Source organism: Triturus cristatus, chromosome 3_2 (assembly GCF_964204655.1).
Source record: "Triturus cristatus chromosome 3_2, aTriCri1.1, whole genome shotgun sequence".
NCBI lineage: Eukaryota > Metazoa > Chordata > Amphibia > Caudata > Salamandridae > Triturus > Triturus cristatus.
The window spans coordinates 822,600,126-822,622,374 of NC_140584.1; the positions used below are offsets into that span (position 1 = coordinate 822,600,126).

At 43.8% G+C, this 22,249-nt stretch overlaps 1 protein-coding gene across 3 annotated transcripts in view; it reads left to right on the top strand.

Moving 5' to 3' along the window:
• HYCC2 (hyccin PI4KA lipid kinase complex subunit 2) overlaps positions 1 to 22,249 on the top strand; it is a 566,375-nt gene that overhangs the window by 497,688 nt on the left and 46,438 nt on the right. For all 3 annotated transcript variants that reach the window (XM_085649028.1, XM_085649026.1, XM_085649027.1), the window contains 2 exons: positions 241 to 328; positions 6,499 to 6,658. In XM_085649028.1, coding sequence (XP_085505154.1) covers positions 241 to 328; positions 6,499 to 6,658 — 248 coding nt within the window. The remainder of the gene's footprint in view (positions 1 to 240; positions 329 to 6,498; positions 6,659 to 22,249) is intronic.

The window sequence follows — 22,249 nt, forward strand, 5'->3', positions numbered from 1 at the left end:
GTCACACCCTTTGCAAAGCACAATTATGATACAAACATTTAACAGTAACAGCAAGAAATACGAATGGTAAAACTGTTGGACAATCATCAGAATTGTCAGATAAAGTAGGAATGTGGCCAAAAAGTGTTTCCAAGGTGGAATGAGAGGTAGTTGAGATGGAGTTAGTATTGAACATGTTCTGTTTCTACATCTATTATTTGAGCACTGTAGGATGCTTGTAATAACTGTTTTCTCCTTTAGATATAATGGAGAGTGGGAGCTTGGCCAGGAGGTGCTCGATGACATTATTTACAGATCTCAGCTTGAATTGTACTCTCAGCCACTTCTGGTAAGAGCCAAGCTAAAACCTCATCCTATAACAGTTTATTAAATCAGAAATATCATGTGACACCTCGGGAAATGTTTATTGTTAATAGTAATTGACTCAGAAAAGAGGGTGCAGAAATATTTCCCCATTACCTATTTTATGAACCAGTTTCACAAATCAGAAACTTACCAAAATTAAAGAAAACCACATTTTCGTCTACACTGCTAAATGTTCATCTCTTTTCTTCCTCGAACTCCTCACAAGCTGAGGAAAGGCACCGCAGTGCTGATGCCTGACAACTCCATGGCCTGTGATATATGTCCATTAAGTGTTCAGTGTCCTCAATTGCTCATTATGATGCCTGTAGGATGCTAAGACAGCTATGACCTGGCCTTTGCCCCTAGACAAGAGGAATGGGTGAGTTGTATCCCAGTATGAGGTATTAGTATCCGAGAAAGGTTTAGGTGAGCAATAGTCTTGTAGTAGGTCATGAATGTCCTCCAAGGGTAGGCATTCTTTGGCCATTATGCAGTTTTGAGTTATTCCTAGTAACAGTTTCTATATCACTATTGTAACGTTAGTATTGAATGTGAAGGTAACAAACGTTCCAATTTAGCTGTATTAATATTATACTACAAGAGTTGATTCTTAATATTAATTATTAGGTTCATTTTGATTGCTAGGTGTAGGATGGTAGAGAAGTCATCGTAACCAGGTTTAGTAGAAGGAGGCTTACTCCAAGTGCATTGAGAAAAGTATGTGTGAACCTAAAAATTCCGACTACCCAGCCTCATGCTAGTGGTTGCTTCTTTTGCAATCACAGTTGTAGGAGTAATCAAATTGCCTATGTTGAATTGATTGAAGTGGTCGGGGTCATTAAACATTAAACTGTCATGAGTAGTGAGATACTAGTAACCGAAACAAGGTACATGAATATCAGTTTTATTAGTGTTTATACTATATATGACATACAGTAAATGACAATACATTGAAATTAAATGTTATACAATAAAAATATTATCCATATATTTTGAACGGAAAATGTAACAGGAGTGAAGAGTATACGAAATAAAATAAGAGTAACAAGCAAAATCATAACATATTCTAAAATATTGAGTAATAGGTGGCCACTCAGATATGTTATTTGAGTTTATACTGTTCGTTGAGAGTAAAACAAGGTTCATATATGATACACTATTTAGGGGGAGCAAAGTTCGCGGTCAACAAGTACTACCTGCTATCCGACTATAACTTGCACAGATATATATTATAACAACCTATTAAAAACATCATGCATACAAAACATTTCCATTTGTACCAATTAAATTAATAATCAGTATCACACTATGCATTCACAAGTTGGTCTCTTCTGATCACCATTAATTTTAATTCATTTGTATTCAGTTCAAGTAACAGTGTCTTTGGTCAATAGGGAAAAAATGCTGCTAAACACGTGTTGACTATTTGGCTCCATCTGCTCCATTTTGTTTTGTTTGTCTGCAATATATTTAATCTTTTTTCTAGCTCACTTTGCATTGGGTTATAAGCATTAACTGTAAGATTGGACAAACATTTGGTGCCATCAGCTCCAGGTCCATTTTTAGGTCTCGCCTGACCCAGCGCATGCGCTGGTCTGGCGAGACTTTTTGAGAGGGCTCCAAAAAGTGCTACCAGGCCAGCCTAGAGCTACAGTGCATGCACGTCGACGCGCGTGCCGCGCTTGACCGCGATTACTTTCACTTTCACGGCCGCTTTGATGTTTGATCGCAATCGCGATTACTTTCGCGGCTGCTTGGCATAGCCAATAGGTCTCGCTTTTGGGACATTATAAGTATTTAGTTATGCAACTGTTGCATGGCTAAACACTTACAAGGTCACAAAGGCGAGACCTATTGGCTATGTCAATGATTGTTCTTTTTTGTCTGCAACATCATTTTCAGCTTTTTTTTCTAGATCACTTTGGATTGAGTTCTAAGCATTATCTGCAAGACTGGACATTCATTTTTGATTTTCCTTATTCCTTATTCCGTAGTCTGATAGTATGTAGTAATTATTGTCAGGGAACTTTTCTCTCCCAAATATTGTAGTATAAAGTGTAAGCCAGAATCGGTTACTTGTTTTTGAGATTATGAGCATTAGTTCAGGGCCAGGGGACCAAAGTAACTAAGTTTTTGGATATACAGATTCCTATATTAATTTATAAAAAGTACCCATTTCTATAAAGCATGATATGACAGATCTACTGAAAAGTTCAAATCAGAAAGAAATGATTTCATTCCCAAGGCCATTAACATTTTATATTATTTACAACAAACCACCTAAGATCGTAATATACTTCTGGAAAGAGTAAATCGTTTTACAGTAAAAACAATCATGTGTGAGTCTTCTTTGTCTAAATATTTCAAACAGTCTGCATCATGCACCCACCTCTACCTGGGAACAAAATGGATCTGGACCTGGTTATGCAAAGCACTAAATATTTCCCAAAGAAATCCAGGTATTCCCTTACATGTGTGCCTGAGAATTCACGGTGCCATAAATCAGTAAGCAAATCATCTGCTTACAGCAAGATAAGATCTTCGACTTTGGGACCTAGTCCAAACCTCAAACTAAGGGGTATGTGTAAAGCCTTGAGCACTTTTATGGCTAATGCAAATAATAATCACAAATAATAATAATCCATTCCCCTCGATGGAGAATGATCCTGAGAGAACTTGATCAACTCTGACTCTTTACCTGGATTATGTGTAATGAGTGCATACCTCAGGACGAAGTACCCTCCAAGACAGGATCCACCCATAGATAACCTCATCCACCTCAGTCCAAAATATTTTTAATATCGCCCAATAAAATTTCCAGCTGCCTGCTAATGTTTGATGATGCCAGTGCATCATGAAGGTGTCAAATGTTATGCAAGATGGACGCCCCGTCATGAAACCATTGTTTTGTGGGGACTGTAGGACCTTAAGCAGCCAGTTTCCGAAAACCTTAGTGTTGGACCTGGCCTTCTCTGCAGGGTCATCCCCTAACTTTATTCCTTTGCCCACCACTTTTTGTTCAATTCGTTTTTGCTGGTCTTGGGTTTCTGTACACTTTACCACTGCTAATCAGTGCTAAAGTGCTTGTGCTCTCTTAAAACATGGTGGAATTGGCTTACACCCAATTGGCATATTGTACTAAATGTGCCCAGTGCCTGTAAATTACATGCTGCTAGCGGGCCTGAGGCACTGATCGTGCCACCCACTTAATTAGCCCTTTAAACATGTCTTGGGTGTGACATTTTAGCCTGGGTGTGCAGTTTTAAACTGCCATTTCAACCAGGCAAAATAAACCTTTTTCCAGGCCCATACCTTCCTTTTTAATACATTAAAATCACCCGTAGGGTAGGCCCTAAACAGCCCACAGGGCAGGGTGCTGTGTATTTAAAACGTAGGACATTTACTTTAAAGATTTATTTGTCCTTCTAATGAAAATCTCTTAAATTAGTTTTTCACTACTCCAAGGCCTATCTCTCCCATAGGATAACATTGAAGTTACCGTATTGCATTTCATAACCTGTAATTTCCAAATAGTAGCAAGTAACTAGGTCATGTTGGGTGTCTTTGGAATTGCAATGAAAAATACTAACTTATGGTGAAGTCGGGTTTTAAGTTAAAATTAGAAAATTGTACTTTTAGAAACCATTTTCCTGCCTTAGTCTTTTAGTTCCTTTAACTTGTCTCTCGGTCATATGACTGGGTGCAGCTGACAGTTGGGAATTGTGTATTCCTCCTAGACAGCCACACACATTAAGGAGCATAAGGTGTGCTTGGATGAGCCACCACTGGCAGGATGGGAGGGAGGAATTGGGCACAGTTGTCTGTGTCTTGCCTCCACACAAACGGCTGCTTACCCCCTGTAGTTAGTCTGGAGCCAGGACAGGAAAGGCAAGATGCCTGGGGACTTCAAAGGGAAACCTCTAGAAGCTTCTTCCCCACTTCAAAGACTCAACTGGACAAAAATACTTGACCTCAGACACCAACTCTTCTAATTCGTCTGGACATGTGGCTACTCTGCCAGGAACAACGACTGCTGTGCTGCTGTAAGGCCTGCCAATCTGCTGGACTACCTTACTGGATTGCTGCCCTCCTGCCTGAGTCAGAGGGAATGGACCTGCACCTGAACCCATGACTCCCAGTGACTCCCAGAGTGATTCCAAGAGCTAGTCCGCTGGCCTACTGTTTAGGTACTTAACAGTCTCCCAACCACCTGAACCAGTACCCAGATCCAACTAGAGTAAGCCCCTGACCCCCAAGTGGTGCTCCTCTGGTCCTGGACCTCTGGTGTCATGACCGCAAACTGGGCTGTTGGGGCAAAACCTTGTGAAATGCACAACCCACCAATACAGAGTTCCGTCTGCCCAACCCTTTGCGATACAGCATTGGCCGCTCGGCGAAAGCACCATCACGAAACACCGGCCCATCCACTTGCGACGACAACAGAATCTTGACGCTACAGTAGTACCCATCCACGATGCCTGGCCTGCTATTCTCGCTACATCGGCGACCATCCACGACACTTCTCTGTTCCATGCTGCCCCCTACACCACGTACGGGACTCTTTGTGCTGCACTGAGATGGCAACTTTCCAGCGGGACTGATCTGTTCCCTGTATCACACCCATGCCTCATCGCGGTCAGCCTGAACTTGACTTTCTCCCGGTCTCGCATGACCAGATAGCGAGTGGCGCTTTGGGATTCTTGGCACTATTTTCCCTGAAATCTTTAAAATTGCATATCTCTGATTCTACTAATTGGATTTGTGTCGTTTTGGTCTTGTTAACACATTGCCTCTGAGGTAAGCCTGACTGCTCTGTGCCATGCTACCCGAGAGCTGAGCTTAGCTTAATTTAGGGTTTGCTTGTGACCAGACCCTGAGAAGAATTTTGAAACACTGAAAGATAGCCATGATGTGTAAGGTGAGACATTTTACAAATCACTAAAGGAATTCTGTGGTATAGTAATTGTACCAGGTGTATTACTAGATTGAAACTGATGTACTGCTTCATTTCATCTTCAGTGATTGGTCAATCCAGAGCATTATTTTTGAGCGCAGGTGGCTACATGCACAGTTATGACAGCGAAAAATGTTTCCATTGTGTTAATGGTCATTGATGAACTTTAGCTCTACATGTTAGAACAGTAATTTGCAAAAACAGCCCGTCTTTCGTCAGTTGACCCACATCCTCCCTAATCCCCCTCAGCATGTTGAATGCTGTCATCCCTACTCACTGAGAGAAAGAAATAATTTTCCGGACTTGTAATCGCATCCATAAATTTGACTGTAAAACACCATTTAGACCACTGTAGCCTTGTCCACGATTTGCTGTTTTAGTAATAATTTATTTTGCTCGAAGTCCCGAAGCACCTCTTGATCTCGCTTGGCACAATACTTCATCTCAGCATCTAATATAAGGCCCTCAAGCAGTGCAGTGCCTCTTGTTTCGTCTTCAGCAATGAAATGTAGCACATTGCTCTCCCACTGGGTTGAAGGCGGGTTTCATAAGGTGCGCCCGGCGCTAACAAAGAAAATGCACCATATTGCATAATACAGCCCACCATATGCAACATTTTTTAACCTTGATTTCTCTGTAACTACTGTACAGATTCACACCATATCACAAAAATCACAAATTTGGTGTAATTCTGTTCTGCCATTTTTGCGGTATCGCTGTTTAATTTTCCTATGGAAAATGGCATGGGGAATTACATTTTGGAACTTCTCCTTTTTGTCAGCACCTACTTGACACATCACCTGAAAACCTTTCAGGAAGGAGCTGAGGTAGATGAACCTTTTTTTAGAGACGTTTTGTGAAGATTCATCAAAAGGCACCAAAGTTACCAGCAAACCAAAAAACTCTCTTCCTATGGTAACTAGGTCCTAACTATCATACACAGTAGCAAGCACCACTGTGCTAGATCGGTCTATCTATCATGTTTTCATACTTTTCATTGAACTGTTTTTCTGGAGAAGCTGATGTTAGACAGTGTTGTGACCCTACTACCTCCATTTGCAACATTGTTAAGTTTGTCATGGCCTATAACCAATTGACTTGCATCCTTCCCAGACCAACCTTATGCTAGCCACACTGTTCTTGTGGAATGAGTAATTAAGCAATCAACAATTTTACTTTCCTTTTATTTGTCTTATTAGGTGGCAAATGCTATGAAAAATTCATTACCATTTGATGCCCCAGATACTTCTCAACAGGGGCAAAAGGTGCTGAAAGTGGAGGTTACACCAACAGTTCAAAGGATCTCTCGTTCTGCCATTACTACAGCTTCAATCCGTCGACATCGCTGGAAGAGAGAAGGTAAGCTCTGATACACCCCTCAATTTCAAGTCATTCAGTATGTAGATGGTCTTCTAGCAGCTTGACTGTACACAAGTGTTTGCTGGAGTAGTGACAAGGAGGAGGCTTTTTGCTAACAAGGAAAGAGTCCTCACTGTCATAATGTAATATTTTTCTTGAAAAGGCACTGCAATGTTCGTGAAGAACCGTGTAGAATTTGATAGTATGGCCATCTTTTTTTGTAGCCGTTATAAAGTTGCTGTAATCTGTAAGAAGAACAAAAGACATGTTTTTGCCACTTGATTAGATTCCAAAAATTGGTATCTTCTGGAAACCATTCTACCCATAATAATGTATTGGAGAGAAATGGCATAGTACATTTAAATACAGCTAAGCCCAGCAGAAGTGCAATGCACACCGAAGTGTCTAGGCACAAAGCTAATATTCTGAAATATCAGTGGAACTCCTCCGTTTTGCTTTTTTCTGTGTTTCGGTGTTAGAGGAGTCATTTTGTATGCTTGAGGGTGGAACCATGACTGATTTTTAGGATATCTGTATAAGCTAGACAAATCTACGTTTGAATCAATATCATCTTTGATGGTTATCCTAAAAACGTGGCTTGGATCTGGATCTCATAGGGTTACGTTAGCTATCCCTGGTCTGAGTGCAAGGGACACTGGTCTAGTTTAAAAGCAAATCCATAACCGAAGATTTTTTTCAACTATTTTTATTGACTTTTCTTCATAAAAATAACCCAGAAGAACTTGAGTTCCCTGAGGAGTATTGTTTCCACGGCACAGCGCTTACAGTAGTATTAGCATACATTTCATAGTTCACATATACATCCTCTTCATATAGTCACGGCTTTAACGGACCTTGTATGGTCAGGCTTTTTATCCATGCATACAGCATCATGGATTCATGATTTTAATAGATAATGTTGCCAGAATCTCATTCGGTGAAAAGTGAACAGATTTATTCACTTCGCCCCTTCAAGAGTCTATACATTAAGTCAGAGTACCCCAGTGCTTAATTTGAGCCAGAGCTTTCGGTGCTGAGTACCGGCACTTAATTGGTTTCCGGTGCTCAGCACCGGCACCTAATTGTGAACAGTCTGCCACAAGGTGGCGCTGCTCATGTAATTTAGAGATGAGCAGTATAACACTTGTTTAGGAAAACAATATACATTAAAGAAATACTAATACCTGCCTCCCCAGCCATTCCTTTAGCTTTGGAGCCCTGGAATAATCTGAACTGTTGCATTTACATGCGATAGAGATGGTTAGTAGTTGTTTGGCAGCGATGACCGGGGCGATGGGTGGTGCAAGCTGCAGTAGCCTCCTGGTCAGAGCACCGGCACTTATTATTTTACAAATTAAGCCCTAGAGTACCCTCTTCCTGGCTCCCAACCACCTCAAAACTGAAGAGTTGACAAATATTTAACAAATTCATTGCTGAGACGCAGGTTCTTATCTTCTAATCTTCAGTAGAAAACCACATTTTGTGAGTACTCCCCTTCGATCACAGAAAAGCATGGTATTTCATCATCTCTTTATTTGCTTGTACACTGAGATGTTTTAAGTTACACTCATTTGTTTTAGTGTTTTTTGTTTGTACTTTTGAGAGATTTTATTTTCATTATAATGCATACTCCGCATAAGCATAGGGAATTTCAGTAAGCATACCCTTACAAAATACAGTTATGAGGGGTTTTAGCAGTATTTTTTTGTACAGGGCAGTCAATCATGTTTGAGATGAGTTCGATTTTTGATACCTTCTCACTATGAGTTTCAACTTCAGATACACATATTCCTTTTTTCTTTACCATAGAAATTGAGAAACACATCTGTGGCTCCATTGCTGAGGTTAAGCAATTACAACCTCCTCCACTGCAGAATTCTGCCTGTCACTCTAAGCTGCTGCACTCTTCGTGCTCTAAGCAGAACAAAACAGCCCATGCTCACATACTGTCAGAAACACTACCAAAAAAGAAGGAAGTAGGGCCAATGAGTACAAGCAGCCCCCTTTCTCTGGCAGCCGTTAAGGGTTTAAAGGTTTCCTAGGTCAGATGACCAGGATTTAAATAGCTATGATTATATGTACAAATGTGCCCCTGCCATGAAGTGATCATAATCTCCGATTGGAGAAGCTCTGGTGACATTCTTCTTTAATTGCCTGTGTTGGTATAAAGAGCCTCATCCAGAGTTTTCGCGACAGATCCTTGTGATCATGTTGTCTAGGGAATGTTCTGCTTACCCTATTGTTGCATTAAAAATGGCAGTTCTAGATAAAAACTGTAAAGATGTGTGTTAAACATAGTTCTTTTGCTTTCAATACATTCTAGAGTCATGTATAATTTTAATTTTCTCCTTTGTCAGAATATAAAAATGACTGGGGTTGAGCCTGGCGGGCCACAAGGTATTTGCATTTGTTGGAACTCTGCTGCAGCCCTAACTCTGAGGCTGTGAGACTCCTCTCGAAGTAGGGGATGGGCTCTAATAGGAGCTAAGAAGGGTTTTTGCAGCTGGGGGCAGGATACTGAGCAATTCACCAGGCTCCTGAGGGTGTTGAGACTCGTTACAACCCGGTGTTGTGATGCTTTTGACAGTCAAGATGATGGCACCGATGTGAAGCAGGATTCCAGCCCGTAGGCGCATTATCAGCTAGAGCTACCAGGGCTGTTAGGTTACCCCTGGAAAAAATGGATGCCAAAGTGTGCAGTGGGTAGGAAAAGCAGAAATAGAGCAGTTGCCTGCAAGGTGGTGGGAGAATGTGAATGACAGACACATTTGCGCTCTCTTCTTTGTTATGTGAAGGTAGGCCCAGACTTAACTTTGGCCCAACATTTTGGCCAGATTTTAAAACTGTATACAACAGGTTAGTACGCGGATGGTGGCAAATTGCCTCAAATTAAACTCCGGCAAAACTAAGGTATTGCTTTTTGGATCTAACCTCTTTTGGTCACCTGTATAGTGGCCTCAGGAACTCAGCTCGCTCCCCACTCCTGTAACAAACGCAAAGAACTTGGGAGTAGTCTTTGATACAGCTTTATCCTTTGAACATAAAGTAAATGCTGTTACCTCATCCACTTACTGTACATTAAAAATGCTCACAATAATCTTTCCATTTATACCTCACAATCTCCAGAAAATAGTTGTCTCTGCTCTTATCCTTTCTATACTAGACTATTGTAATGCCCTCTTTGTCAGTCTACAGGAAGGTCTTCTTGTCAATTTACAGGTTCTTCAGAACGTGACACCCGGCTTCTGTTGTGGATTCCCAGGCATCATTATGCCAAACAAGTTCTCATCTCCCTTCATTGGCTTACCATGAAGAAAACGATTGACTTTAAAGCCTTATGTTTTTCGTTTAGGACCATGCACAATTCTGGACCGAATATCTAATACACTGGTTTCACTGGTATGTTCCACCAAGAAATCTCCGGTCCTCTAACGACAATCCGGTTGAGGTCCCCAGATTACGGCTATCTAACTGGGGTGGCAAAAGTTTTGTTACCACCACATCCAAACTGTGGAACATTCTTCCTACCCATTACAAAAATTCCTCAAAATTGCTTCCATTTAGGAAGGCCCTTAAGACCTGGCTTTTTACTCTAGCTTTTTTCATGATAGGTTTAATACTCATTTGTCTTTTCCTTTTTCTACCCATCGGCCTTTCAGTTTTAGCGCCTAGATGCCTCCGGGCATTAGTCCATGCTTTATAAATATAAAATCAAATCATATGTAGCGCCATGACATCTGAAGACAACAAACAATGCTCCTTAACCCCTTCAGCGCGGCGCGGATTTCCGCGCCGTGCTGAAGGTTCCGTGCGCGGGCGGGGCCGTGACGGAGCGGTTCCGTCATGCGCACAGCGCAACCGTGGTGCATGACGGAACCGCTCCGTCACAAGCATCGAAGGGGTTAAGGTACAGGGAGGATTTATTATCATCGTAGGCTTTGACTTCCATGGACTCATTGAGGGAAGAGGAACGGACATATGAGGGCTTCGGATTCACCATACAAAAGACAGGCCGTGATAATGGCCACCTTGAAAACTTAGTGTACAAGCCAGAGTATTAGTTGGGGAATAGTTTCTTGGAAGAGCACAGTGGAGGAATGCATGGGCAGCACTTCTCTAAATGTGAGGATGTCTGCAGTGGAAAAGGGGTTTGATGACGAAGGGAATTTCTCTTAGACTTTGCAAATTAAATCTAGACCTTTAAATTGATCTTTAATCTAGAGATCATATTGAATTATGTTAGGCAAGATCAGAATTCTGTGGTTCCAGGGGTCGCTAAGGCCAGAGAAGTGAAATGCAGTGCTTTAAGGAAACACTTGGTCGGGGTGCCAGAGACTATTGTGTCTGTGGTGAAGACCTCCTAGTTGCTGATCAGGAAGGTGATTGATAAGAGGGCAAATGTGTGAACCGTGCTGACCAAGGTAGAGAATGACTACATTGCCTGCCAGGAGAGGGGAGAATGAAAAGAATGGTTACAGACCTCATGTTTTTCCAGAGCTGAGTCTAGATATTCTTAGACACAGGAAGGCTGTGATATATGTAAAGAAAGAGCTTTACGCTTGTGGTCTGGAGACATCTTTGTAGTCTCAAGCAAAGATTTTGCGGAAATGAGTTGAGGAAAGAGTTTGTATGTTTGTTAATCCAGAGTCAGCTCAAGATTTTTTATCTTCGAATGAGGACTGTCCCACACATGCTGAGTAATGTTGGCTTTGCCCGACAGCCTACCCAAGGGTATTTGCCGGGTAGTTTGGCATTAACGTTCTTCTATTGACCAACTGGAATGATTTTTACTAGTGATATTCTGATGTCCTGTGCCATGATTGTTTTGGTTGCCTTTTGTTCACTTCACCCGCCACCCACTCCCATCACTCTTGCTTGGCTGCATTGGGCGACAGGTTGTTCAGAGAGTGTTGATGAGGTCAATTTCTAGTATGAATATAGGTTTTTCTGCATTTTTCTATATGTAACAGTGTGTTGGGTTCTAGCTTATGTATATCCGTATTGGAATTTCAGCTACTAATGTGTGTTTTGTCAGTGCTGTTCAATAAATGCAATGTAAACCTAAAAATGACATTGTCTTTAAAAGCGCCACACGAGAGCTCTTTTCTACTCTTCCTTATGATCACTTTTACCTCTCTACCTTACTGACGTGCAATGATCCCTCCCTCTAGCATCTATTTTTCAGTTCATTAGAGTCATCCAAGAGCTCTACTCTTTTTCATCTTTCAGCACGGTGTAACTGTTGGCTACAGGTGTGAGCCTTGGGAATCTTGAGTGTTTTCTGTACCAAGTAGAGTGTTTGTTTTTTTGTAACATAACCTAAAAAGGAGGAATGCCTTCTTCAGATTGCCATCATTGTGGCCAAAGCAGTATTTCTGAAGACGAACAACATCAGGACAGAGGAAGAAAGATAGGTTTCGAACTGTCTGCATCATGAATGCAATATAGGTAAGACTTCATCTGCAAGAACAAGGAAGGAGAGAGCCATGAAAGGATTGTTATGAACAGTCAGAATTGAGTGAGTGAAAACAACGGACCTGCAAAATGGTTACCAGATTTCAAACTCCGCTATCTCTGCCTGATGAGGCATATTCCAACTTCCGGGCAGAAGGGTCACTGGGCCTCCAGAAAAAAACATTTCACCAGAACTTTTATCGCTTAACATGATGGGAATATTCAAATAGCATTCGAATATATAAAGAAACCAGTTCCAGAGTGCCAGCTTTAAAAGCAAGAACCCTTTTGATATGCCCAGTTTAGAACCAAAGGCTTCCTTAGATTGTAAGGAAAAAGTGCTAGGAAATAAGTATCACCTACATTTTTTTAGATGCCCTCTCATTATTTTGATTCAGCAGCTTTGTTAATTAGAGATTATATGGATACATTGGTTGCCAGAATTATGTCTACTCATAATTCCAACCCTCTGTACCAGTTATTGTTTTGTCCTAAGAAAAATAAAACGCAAAACTGTTATCAGATCAAGTGGCTCTATTTTATGGATCTCTGGAATGGAGGATGGGTTGTATGGAATGTCCACTGTGCGGCATTCTTTTGTTCTGTTGTTAATCTGCAAGTTTTATTGAACGGAGTCTCTTTGTCTGCATTTGACATTTACTGGAATATTCTCCAGTGGTGGCGTCATTGTTGAGATACTGTGGTGTTCTGATACCTTTGTGGATTAGTTGTAACTGGCGTTGGTTTTATCACAAAGATGGCTTTGTCTGATATATTTTGGCTATCACTTTTTTATTTGTTTTTCCCAGTTAGGCATCCTCCTCATGTTTGGGATTTGAATATTGTCTTTAGTGTGTTGCCTCAGAAATCCTTTCAACCCATGGCCTACTGTGAGACTAATGTGGGAAGTTGGCTTGCTAGTGTCTATTCTGCCCTCTTCCAAACGTAACATGCTGTAGCCCATGTCAGCTGAAGTTCTATACAGGTGACTTTCGGTTTCCACCTCACTTGTATCTGAATGTTCATCTAAGGAAACAAAACACTCAATTATATGGATGTTCAAATAGCCCCTATATGTTTTCTTAAACAAATTACTTTCATTTTATAGGTTGCCTCAAAGCTAAATAATCTGTGTGTGGAATTGCATCTTGCGCTCTCGAGAATGGCTGCTATGTAGCATCATACCTGAAAGCTTAAAAACCAAAGCAATATACCAGGACCAACGCTGGCTATGTTGTAGCGGTTTGTTTATTGCTGGTGAGAGGGCAGTGCAGTAGGTACCTATGTCCTCCATGTTGCACGCCCTCCCTCCTTCATCAATGCCTCCTCTCCCCCACCCTCCCGCCACTAATTTAAAAAAGCAATACAACAAAACCAGCTTGTGTAACATAGCTAAAAAGATTCACAAAGCCAAAAGGTCGCATAGACGAGACCTTTTGGCTTTGTCAATGCTTGTTTTATACTGTGTATTGGGTTATAATTTATAGCTATTAGTGTTGAAATTTTAGCAATGCGTGCTTGTGTGTTTTCTTTCAGTTCTGATCAATACAAAATGAGTACCTTCACTTTCATGTCCATTTCAATCACTGATGTAGAGGAAGTCATATTTTCAAAGAGAAGCTCTATTGCTTGAGAGGTGATTTGTACAGCTTTTTAATATCTTGGGGAATGTGGAATTAGTACTATGTTTGAAAGCGTAAATAGATTAACTAGAGTGGAAATTATATTTGAAGAATACCTGCTGCATATGTGTCTTACATCGAGTGAGACATTACTTGCTGTTATGCTGTATTCTTTGCACATTCTTTGCTGAAGTCATTTTTTTCCCTATGTTTTGTGCCACTTTTTAAAATCTATTTTTGCCATGTCTAACCCAGTCTTATCAGAAAGCACTTCTGGGATTGCATGCTATTAAGAATCTTAGATATTTCACAAGACAGTGCATGCTTTTATTTTTCATTGTAGGCTCTTAGAACAGTTTGCCACAAGTCATTTATTTGGCCAATAATTGCAAACTAGAAGACCGTCCGCTCATCTTGTTAATCTCTGAAAGGAAATCTGTTTTAAGATACAGGACTTCCATCTGTAATAAACATCAATTCATCCATTCAGTCATTCATGTTTTATATCCACCAAAATGATTTGTATAGGCTGGAGGGCTTTTAGGAGAGCATTTATGATTTAATTCTGTTGTGTCTTTTGATTGCCAACAGGTATTTCGCCCCATTCTCTGCGCACAGTCCTGTGGCTTTTTCAAGATTTTTTTTTTTTTTTTTTAAAGTCCTTTATTACAGTATTGCACAATACACAGCTTCCAGCCTACAACCCCACGGGCCGGCCGCGCAGTAGTAACACACGCATTGCTTCGTATAGCACACAGCCCAATGCCGTCAACCCGAGGGTACGGCGGCGCGATAAAGTGCAGATGTCTCACAGTTTCAGAGAGGATAGGGAAGGACTCATCTTCAATTTTGACTAGAAACCAGAACATGTTGCGAGGATAGCGCCAGTGAGCCCCGCAATGAACACCCCCCCAACCGCCCCCCCAAGTCTACCCAATCAAAGGTCACATTGTTGAGCACAGTGAGTCCTTCCCTATACCCGGGGATGCCGCTATAGCGCCCCCCCTGCAGCCCCGGGGGCCACAGGGACGCCGGGTTCGTCACACCTCTCCTGAGCTGTATTGCGTAGTGGACGGAGGCTCGCAAATGCCTCCCCTGAAATCATTCCAATGGGACCACACTTCCACCCACTTCCGGGGGCACCCCCTCGCCACATACACAGTTTTTTCCTGTATCATACACCAGTCCATGTCGCTGTGCCAGTCTGTCAGTTTTGGTGGACCAGGGCTTCCCCAGAGTCTGGCAATGTTCCGCTTTGCTACCATTTGTCCGAGCGTCACCCAAAGCCGCCCTTTCGGCGGCAGGTCCGTTGGCTCCCATATATTGAGGAGACACCTCTTGGCCTCTGGGCGGATCTCCACCTCCCACACCTCCTGCATACAGTGCACCACCCTTCGCCAGTACCGTTGAATTTTGGGGCAATCCCATAATATATGGAAGAAGGTACCCGTGCCCCCACAACCCCTCCTGCAGAGTACCGTGTCTGCCCTCCCCATTAAATGTAACCTGGTACAAGATATATATGTTCTATGTAGTATCTTCAGTTGGATGAGCCGCAGTCGGGCTGATATCGCGACCTCACACGGGGAAGCCAAAGCATAAAGCCATTCCTCGTCGTCTATCTCCAGCCCCTCAGCCACCCATTTCTCTCTAAGTGGTAAGAGCATGTCAGGGGGGTTATTAATTAGTTTTTTGTATGTGAGTGAGATGGCGTGTTCTGTAATGTGCCCGTCTAGTAATCCATCTTCAAGCGGGGAGGTTTGTGGTAGTCTGGTCTCAGGTGGGATATTAGCCTGCAGGGAGTGTCGCACCTGTAGGTATCGAAAGTATTCGGTTTGCGCCAGCTCATATGTGTCACGTAAGTGGGCGAACGTGTGGATCCCTGTGGGGCCCCAGATATCCTTGATTTGGGAGATTCCGATCAAGTCCCAGTTGCGGAAGCCCTTGGTACGTCCCAGATTGCCTAGTTTTTCGGAGGCCCAGAGTGGCGTGGCCAGTGTAAGCACTCCGGATCACACGAGCTTCTTCTGCGCAATATGCCATATCTGCACCGAATGTAGTGTAAGTCCAGTAAGGTGACGCGCACGTCGTGTGGAATAGAGCGCTATCTCGTAATTCCCCCCGGGAAGTAGCCACCTATCCATACCATAGGCGGGGTCACTCCCGTCGCCATACGTCCCTTGGTTGATCGCTGAGAGGTGGGCTGCCCAGTAATATTTGCGAATGTCTGGGAGGGCAATACCGCCATCGTACCACCCCAGCGTGAGCTTAGTCAGGGCGATTCGGGGCGACCCAGCCCAGAGGAGGTCGCGGAGTGCCGCCTCAATCGCTACGAAGTAGGTGTTAGGGACTAAGTCTGGATAATTTTGTAGCGCATAGAGGAACCGCGGTAGCGCTAGCATCTTAAATAGGGCTGCTCGGCCCAAGAGAGACAGCGGTAAGTGCTGCCAGGATTTAGCCTCCCGTTGGAGCCGACTTAGCGGCGGTTTGAGGTTCTGATCATAGAGTAGGGCTTTGTTAGTGGTGATGTACACTCCCAGATACTTGAACCCGTCCTCTGCCACCGTGATAGGGCACGTGTCCGGGAGCCTCGGAGGATCACCACGGAGTACGTAGAGATAGAATTTATTCCAGTTGATCCGGAAGCCGGAGTTACGACCGAAACTGGCAAGTATGTCGAGCAACATTTCAATTAAAAAAAAAAAAGTATCTGGAGGCGGTAATACCAGCTTTCCCGCCCCAATATCTCCCTCCCCCACTTTTCCTAATATTTAAAACATTTAGTACCTGGCTCCCTGCTACCCCTCAATCCCCCTCCCCCACCCTCAGCGACATTCTTCCGTGCCTCACCAGACGTAGTGCTGTCTGTGAACGCTGGTGCTACGCCAACAGCAGCTCGTTAAGAGCGGCTCATATATGTGACCTTAAAACCCTGTCAGTGAAGGTGGCAGTTGTCCTCCACTTTCAGTTCAGTGAAGACTAGTGAGAAGCACGAGAGATACCAGACCACTAACTGCCATTCCACCACCTTCCTGGGGGGGGGTATATGGAGGCCCAAGTAATGCGGTGGATCAGCATTCGCCTGCCCGCTGACATTGCTTTTTACTACTCCCATGGCAGTGCATAACGGAGTTTTGAAACCTGTAGTCTTAATTTGACAGCTAGCCATCTACAATTCCATTTACATTGAGTTTTCAACTTGCGCATACTAGTGACACACTTAGAATACAAAAAGTAATAATTTTTCTACTGATAGTGCAAACCTCTTTAAAGTATTGTGATCACTGCTGCCAGATCACGTCATGTCTGCTTAATACCATGCATAGGATATCATTAAACATGTTTTGTACAGCCTGGATGTGACCGCCTTTGTTTCAGTTGGACCAATAATAAAAGTTGTTTTGTTAAAAGACAAAAAAAAAAAAAAAAAAAAGTATGTCGAGCAACACAATTATCGACCTACGCGGCTTGCAGAGGTACAGGAGGATGTCGTCGGCATTGAGGGATATTCTGTCCTCCCAACCGTCCGCCCAGACTATACCCCGCAGATAGACGTCCTGCCGTATCCAGGCCGCAAGCGGTTCAAGGGCGAGGGCGAAGAGAAGGGGAGAGAGGGGGCATCCCTGCCTAGTCCCTCTCTCGAGTGCGAAAACCTCAGACACCTCATTGTTCACCAGCACCTGTGCCAGGGGTTTGGCGTATAAGAGACGTACCCAAGCTATAAAATGGGGCCCAAAGCCCAGTTTTCGCAAGACTGCGAACATGTACGGCCATTCTAAGGTGTTGAAGGCCATGGCGGCGTCCAATGAGACCACCACCGCATCCTCCTGTAGTCTGTGGCGCTGCCCCAATACGCCGTGTAGCCGTCTAATATTAAGGGCCGTGTTGCGATGGGGCATGAACCCTGATTGGTCGGGGTGGACCAACGAGGGAAGAACCAATTTGAGTCTATTGGCAAGCGTCTTGGCCAGTATTTTGGGCTCAGCATTGAGAAGCGAGATTGGTCTATATGACGCACATGAGTCTTTGGGTTTCCCCTCTTTCGGTATCGCCACTATGGTCGCTATGCGCTGATCACGAGGCAGCACCCCTATCTCCCTGCTTCGGTCGAACATTAGTTTCAGATACTTACTGGTGACGTCGGGCTTTAGCTTGTAAAGCTCTATGGGGAGGCCATTGGGCCCTAGGGCCTTACCGGAGCGGAGGTCGCCTATTGCGCGCTGCAGTTCATCCTCGGTAAGCGGGCTATCCATGGCCTCCCGATCTACATCTGTGAGGGAAGGCATTCGAATATCGGTTAGGAGGACTATAGAGTCTTCCTCCGGGCGGTCCGACTCCCGCTTGTAGACCCGGCGGTAATGCCTTGCAAACTGTTCCACTATTCCCCGGGGCTCAGTAATCACGCGCCCCGACTCGGTGCGAAGTTCCGGTACCACCTTTCTAGCCTGCTGTTTTTTTTCGAGCCAGGCGATAAGTTTCCCGGCCTTATCGCCCTGATCGTAGAGTCTACCCATCTTATGCCGAGCTAAAGTCTGAGCCTCTTGGGTAAACAGCGCCCTGTACTCCGCCGCCTTTAACTGATACTTGTGTCTGACGCCCCTGGCCCCATTTTCCGATGCCTCTCTCTCTAGGTCCTCCAGTTCTGTCTCAAGCGCCGTAACCTGTCCGCGCTGCTCCCTCCGTCTAAGTGAAATGACGGAGAGCGCCTCCCCCCTTATCACGGGTTTAAATGCCTCCCGCAAGGTGACGGGGGGAGTCTACTGAGCCTACGTTGTTGTTGAAGTAGTGTGTAATTGAGTCGGAGATCTGCTTCCTGGTGTCCTCATGTTTAAAATGCCAGGCGTGTACTGGGACAATGCAGCCCTCACGTTTATTCCCAAGTGTTATGTGTGTAAGGACCGGCGAATGGTCTGAGATGCCTCTAGGCAGAAGTGTTGCCTCCCGGATTGTTATGCCCTGTTGTAGCAAGGTAAGGATGTAGTCTAAACGCGAGAAGGAGTGGTGTGACCCAGAGAAAAAGGTGGCTGTCTGTGGGGTGAAGCAGTCGCCAAACGTCCGTCAGCCCAAAGGCCTCCAAAAAATCCGCCATCCACCTCTGCCCCCGGGGCAGGTCTCTAGGGGGCCGCCTATCCTGTGTCCCAGACACCACTGCGTTAAAGTCCCCCCCCCTAGCACCAGTAGACCATCAGGAAGGGAAAGGAGCATCGTGCCCAGGTCCTCGAAGGCCCGGGTTTGAAGGCCAGGCGGAATTTAGACCGAGAGTAGGTTAAGTATGCGGCCCTCCCACCGTCCCGATACAGCCGTGAAGCGTCCCTGTGGGTCGGTTTTAGTAAGGTCAATATGGAGGGGAAGTGAACGACGCAAGAGAATCCCCACTCCCCTAGAGCCGGAGGTGAAGCCAGAGTGAGCTGCCAGAGTGTAGCCCCATCTGTTGAGGGCCTTACATACATTCCCCATCAGATGAGTTTCTTGCAGTAGTACTACGTCCGGCTGGTGCCGCTTGATGAATTGTAGAACTATAGTGCGTTTAAGTCTGTCCCCTAATCCATTAACATTCCAGCTGAGGACTTTCAAACTTTTTTCCCAGCTCCTAGCCATATCCGTTACATCGTAAGGTGTTTCGTCCCACCACCCCGGCATCGCGGCTGGCTTTTTCAAGATTTGATAAAAATTTAGCATGACCCAGCTAGAAGGAACAATTCACTATTTAAGAGCGACATGCTAAATGGAATCAAACCATGTAGCCAGTCAAATAAATGACCGTACTAACGAATAAATGTTCATGAAAAAAACTGCAGGTTACTTATTGATATTAATTATACTCACTTGTAGCATAAAATCTAGTATCAAGCTGAGTCTTGAGCATATAATATATGTAAATATATATATTAATAACTATCATAGTCATTACTGCACTGTGGTGTTTGGATTTAATTAAATAAAACTTTGAGTCTACTAAAACAAAAGCGGTACATTCCAGCATAAATGCATATAGTAACCACACCCAATACTGAGCTGCACAGTAGATTATGTTGAGAAGGAGTTGGGGCCCTTCATATTTACATTTTTCTTTTTTATATTCCTCTTAGCTAGCTGCCTTAGTAAGGCACCTATGCTCCCAGTCAAAAGCCTTTTCCAGCTTTGAACCAACGTCTGACAATGTGAATTAAACCAACAACACACACCACTTGCATGAAACTTAAATGGAGACTGAAGACACCTAGTAGAGAACCAGCTCTGTTTCAATATCCCACCATCTTAATGACTTTAAATCATTAGTGCTAGTACTCTCAAACGGAAGAGGTTAGAACAGCAGTTCTTTCAGTTCTCCATGAGCCCTCACACTAAAAATAACGTGATTGTGGTCACTTTCCTGTCTCCTGGCAACACCTGAATATCAGCAAAAACAAAAAGAATTTCCCAACTTTTGCTGAAATAGTTGTGTGGCAACTGAGTTGCTAGCAAAGTGACCATTAATGGCTCAAGACTGTAATAGCCCAAGAAATCCATCAAATAGAATCCTTGATTATAAATGTTATAACTTTTAATAATCATTTTGCAAACACAGAAGCAACAGATCTTTGATGGATGCCAGCTCATCAGATTGAGAGCCTCTCCTAATATTGCCTTTTAAATCCCCACTAATTAGGATGGATGAAAGAATGGTTAGCAAGATTCTCAGCCATTATAGGTTTTAAAATGCCCAGAAAAGCATTAAGTTCTGACAGCAGCACTGGTGACATAGCAGTACCATGGAAATAAAATCCTGCATGAGGCAGTTTAACATCAATAGTCTGGAAGTTACAAGGCCCTACCCTGCAGACTCCATTTCAGGGCCCACAACAGGGCACAACCTTTCTTTGGCGTGCATAGAGCGGTAATAACAAAGGTAGCGGTGGCCTTCCTAAGGCCTCCTCTGCTAACAAGATGTGACTTCATTCCTCTTCCCCCTCGATCCCACTACACATGTGAGGAGAAGGATTTCCAAACTCCTCGCACAATGGAAAAACATCACCTCAGACCAGTGGGTCCTCTCCATCGTGCCAGGAAGACTGCTGCCTCAAATTCCACAGACACTCCCTCTAAATATCCCAACTGCCGTCATGTACTGAGTTCAGACCATCTACAGCTCCTGGAGGAAGAAGCACAGGTGCTCGTAGTAAAGAGCGCCATAGAACCCATGTCCGCACACCAACAAGGGGACGGGGTCTATTCCTTCTACTTCCTTTTTCGCAGACAGGACAGTACTCTCTGGCCAATTCTCAAACTATGACCACTGAAGAGGTTCATTTCCTCAGAACACTTTCGCGTGGTCACTTTTCATTGCTACAACAGGGGACTTCATGGTTGCATTAGATCTGAAGGATGCCCACATCCCCATATACCTGGCACATCATTGTTACCTTAATTTCCTTCTTAAGCAGAAAACATTGCTAATTTAAAGTTCTCTCCTTTGGGGTTACACAGCATCAAGGGTATTTACCAAGTGTTTGGCAGTCGTCGCAGCTCACTTACGCATACATGCCATCCACTTGTTTCCATACCTAGACGACTGGGTGATAAAGAGCAACTGCAAAAACAAGTGCCTAGCACACAACCTAGGTTTTACTATCAATGAGAAAAGATTGCATCTCCAACACCAGCAAATCCAGCTCTTCCTAGGATCAGTACTCAACGAACAGGCAAAGCATACCTAAACCAATAGTGAGCAATTGCATTGTTCTTTTTCACACACACTGTCTCATTAGTGTAAGATCTGTAATGAAACGAATGGCATGGGATTTATAGCATGAGATTTCATAGCAATCGGTCCGTAGGCCCAATTGCACGTTACAGGACGGCTTATCGAGGCAATGCACGCTAGCAGAAGGGCATTGGGAGGATTTAATCTTGGAGGCATAAGGGCCCAACATTCTCTCCAGCCGTGGAACAGCAAAAACATGTTGATAGGCAGGCCCTTTTACAACCCGTGGTGCGAGTGACAATCATCACAGATGCCTCTTCCATAGGATGGGGTGCCCACCTTCACCACATGACTATTCAAAGTGAATGGGATCCTCAGTATCCAGTTTGCCACATCAACGACCTGGAACTGTCAGACCTAAAAGTATTTCTCCCAACTCTAGGGCATAGCTGTACTCATAAAAACCAACAACATGATGACAACGTTTTGCATCCGAAAGAAGGATGGGATACACCCACTCCTGTTGGCGCAGGAGATTTGGCTCCGGGCCGTCCGACACAGCATTCATTTCTTTGCGGCATATCTTCCTGGAGTGGCAAAGACTTTGCTGACTTCTCAGCGGGATGCAGCAACAGATAAATGAGCAGAAACTCCACCTGTAAGTTCTTCAAAAGTATTTCCATCATTGCGGGACTCCACAAATTGATCTGTTTGCCCATCTGACAACGCAAAATGACGTAGCTTTGCCAGCAGATACTCATACCCTCAATCCAAGGGAAAAGCACTATGGATCAATTGCTCAAGGATATTTGCTTACACATTTTCATCTCT